General features: G+C 33.5%; 1 protein-coding gene across 1 annotated transcript; it reads left to right on the top strand.

The window, feature by feature from the left end:
* The first annotated feature begins 870 nt into the window (after positions 1–870).
* On the top strand, positions 871–3,228 carry LOC133716264 (probable polygalacturonase At3g15720). The gene is made up of 8 exons (XM_062142974.1): positions 871–1,140; positions 1,254–1,346; positions 1,442–1,579; positions 1,859–2,032; positions 2,180–2,387; positions 2,479–2,560; positions 2,658–2,766; positions 2,875–3,228. Exons 1-8 carry the CDS (start codon positions 871–873, stop codon positions 3,226–3,228), a joined length of 1,428 nt encoding a protein of 475 aa, XP_061998958.1.
* Positions 3,229–3,549: the final 321 nt, after the last annotated feature.

Raw genomic sequence — 3,549 nt, 5'->3', positions numbered from 1 at the left:
TTACAATCCACATTCTATTTTTATTTTCAGTAGCCCTTAAATTTTGTGTTTTTATAAGTATAGATTGCAAATTAGAAAGTGTGAATTTCTTTCTTCTAAATAAAATCTTACGTTTATGGTCCATATTTTACAATCCACATTCTGTTTTTATTTTCAGTACCTTAAATTTTGAGTTTTTTATAAGTATAGATTGCAAATTAGTAAGTGTGAATTTCTTTCTCCTAAATAAAATCTTAAGCAGAATTACAAGTCTGGTTTTGTTGCATGGTAATAAATCAATAGGGTATCGATGTCCTTTATACTCTCCATGTTTTAATTGTTTCCTAAATTTTAGGTTAAAAATTAACGTAGGACTTCAAATTTTTCTTTTTAACTTCTAATTTACAGACAAGAGTTGATTATTGATTAAGTAACCCAAATATCATGGTACAATTATTACTAAACAATTTTTTTTTTTTGAAAGGTACTAAACATTTTTATTAATAATGAGATTGAAGATTTGTTGATTTAGTGTGTTGACTCGTGATTGGCTAACCAAAAAAACTTTTTTTGAGAAAAAACTAAGAGTTAGCAAATCGCATAATTGATGTGTTTGATATTGCATCACCTGGAAGAATTAGGCAACTGCACCAATATCAGCTAGGAAATCGTTGCTATTATTTTTCATCAAATTAAACCAGGAATGTTATCTTTGTCTATCATCTTAATCTCCTCCATTAATTTCGGCAATGACATAGGAAGATCCACTATATAGATATCCACGCACAACTCCTCCTTGTTCATCTCAATCATTTTTGCATCCATATCTAGCATTTTCCTTCGTTCTTCATTTCTTTCGTTGTTTGAGCTAGCTGGCTAGCTAGAGTTACTATGGAGGGTCGAATACTTGCTACGATGTTTTTGTTCATGATCATTATGGTTGCTTCACCTTCACCAAGTTCATGTGCCAGACTTAATGGTTTTCCCACAACATATACTTTAAGAGACGATGGTGCCATTGGTTATTATGGTGATCAAGTTGCTGCTGCGACATCAAATTCATTTCATGATAATGAGTATGGTGATGTTTTTGCAACCCCAAATACATTCAAAGAGTATTATCGTCCTCTTGCAAATCGCCAAACCGATGATGATTTACAAGTACATATATTCCCAAATCATTTCGCTAGCAAGCTTATATTATTGTAATAAATCTAGTTATGTTAATTTTAATTAATTCATCTTCATTCTCTGCGATTTTTGTTTGTTGACAGGCATTCCCAGATCCATGGAGATCACTTGCAAAAAGCGAATTCAATGTGATGAATTATGGCGCTGTTGGGAATGGCCAAGTTGATGATACACAAGTATGTATGACATATAAACACAGGTTTGGCTAATTAATTTTTTTGTTTATATTTTTCCTCTTCTTAATGATTTTGTCTGTTTGTTTTGCTGAAAGGCCTTTCTAAAAGCATGGGGAGATGTTTGTGGATCCACTCAAGGCATCCCTACACTTATTATACCAAAGGGCAACACTTTCTTGCTCAATTCTGTGGAGTTTAAAGGACCTTGCAAGGCTGCAAGTGTAAATTTTCAGGTATATAACAAAAATTGATCATTTTGGCCACAAGAAGTTGGTCTAGTGATATAAGTTGGAAATTTCTCAATTCCAAAGAAGGATAAACAATTGCTGACCTGCTATTATACAATCAAAAAAAGAAATGACCCTTTTCATAGTTAGTTGGTGTTTTTTTTTTTTTTTTGTGAAAGGAGTTAGTTGGTGTTTAAAGTACTTTATACTAGTATCAAGTAAATTGCATGTTCAGTTTTTTTTTTTGGTTTGTAATACTTATCATCTTAAATCTGTGTAACACAGCTAAGTGGGAACATTGTTGCACCAAATAATATAAATGCTTGGAAAAACAAGGACAAATGGATTCAGTTTAATGATGTTCAAGGGCTGATAATCAATGGAGGAGGTCAAATTGATGGTCAAGGTGATGTTTGGTGGAAAGTTTGCGACAATTCAAATTGCCAACGACCAACATCTGTAAGTCAGATCAACAATGTCTTATTAAAAACTTGACGATGTATTGCTCATGTTTGTGTCTAGGGAAATATTCGGTTCCATTTTGTCGTTTTGTTATCCATTTTTAACCAAATAATATTGAACTATTCATTTGGGATATTAATGTAGGTTCTCCATATTTACAAGTGTGATGGTCTCCGCTTGAGTGATATTACACATATTAATAGTCCGAGAAACCATATATTCATCATGGGCAGCAATGGCGTTCAAATTTCAGATATCCTTATTAGGGCTCCTGATGAAAGTCCAAACACTGATGGAATTAAAATCTCTAGATCAACCAATATTAACATTCACAATTCTTTTATAGGCACTGGTACTGGAATTAAATTTCCTCAACACTATTCTTACATTTTTTTTTTTTTGTTGTAAATAATTGATTATGTGTTGATAATTTCTGTTTATAGGTGACGACTGTATTGCAATCATTTCTGGTTCATCTCGTATCAACATTACTAATGTTATGTGTGGTCCAGGCCATGGTATAAGGTAATTAGTTCTCAAGTTTCCATGTTTCCCACCATGAACCATAAACCCTATACACCACTCTCCCTCTCATTTTTAATATTTGTGTACATGCATGTAGTGTTGGAAGTCTTGGTAAGGAAGGTGCTTATAACACAGTGGAAGATGTGCAAGTGAGAAACTGCACCCTGAAGGGAACAGATAATGGAGCAAGAATCAAGACATGGCAAGTAAGAATGAAAAAATAATTGTTGTGATTTTCAAACATTACACCGTAATTTTTCAAATTATTTAGTTAGTTAACCATTTCGATTCAATGTGATTTGTATGAAAACTAGGGCGGGTCAGGGTATGCTAGGAACATCAGTTTTGAGGATATCATAATTCAAGCAGTCAAGAACCCCATCATTATAGACCAGAAGTATATTGATAAGAGCATTGCTGGAACTGGAACTCAAGCAAGCCAAGGAAGTGCTGTAAAAGTGAGCGATGTGACATTCCGTAACATTCGGGGATCTGTTGCTGGGGAAACAGCCATTACCTTGGACTGTGACGATCAAATTGGTTGCAAAAACATTGTAATGGATAACATAGACTTAACTTCATCTGTTCCTGGCAAGAAGGTTTCTGCCCAGTGCAAGAACGTTCAAGGATTTTCTACTTCATTATCTCCTAGTGTGCCATGCCTTTAAAGGCTAGGTTTCCTTAGTTTGCTTCTTTGCTTGTGCTCTGTCTATACCGACAAAAAAATCTAGTGTAATTTTTAGGCTGTAACGCCAAAAGAAAAGTTATAGCTATAATTTATTAATAATAAGTGAAATCTCATTTATTCTCCCTCCTTTACTTTGCTCTTAGAAACTGGAAATTCACAACAAGGAAGGACCTTAGAGCCTCTTTTATTTTATTTTATTTTATTTTCCTGATCTTTGGTATTGAGCTGAAACCGAGTCAAATCCAGAAATTATTTTTTGATACAGACTGGAACGGAATTGACATTTTTTAAAATCTAAAAT

This window comes from Rosa rugosa, chromosome 6 (assembly GCF_958449725.1).
Source record: "Rosa rugosa chromosome 6, drRosRugo1.1, whole genome shotgun sequence".
In the NCBI taxonomy this organism is placed as follows: domain Eukaryota; kingdom Viridiplantae; phylum Streptophyta; class Magnoliopsida; order Rosales; family Rosaceae; genus Rosa; species Rosa rugosa.
Note: the sequence above shows the minus strand (reverse complement) of the source record. Positions and strands in the feature narration are given on the sequence as shown.

Bases quoted from the DNA above. Each gene is read 5' to 3' on its own strand.
- LOC133716264 (XM_062142974.1), top strand. From the start codon at position 871: ATGGAGGGTCGAATACTTGCTACGATGTTTTTGTTCATGATCATTATG. The intron at 1,580-1,858 runs GTATATAACAAA...TGTGTAACACAG, and splicing joins CTGCAAGTGTAAATTTTCAG to CTAAGTGGGAACATTGTTGC. The intron at 2,033-2,179 runs GTAAGTCAGATC...ATATTAATGTAG, and splicing joins ATTGCCAACGACCAACATCT to GTTCTCCATATTTACAAGTG.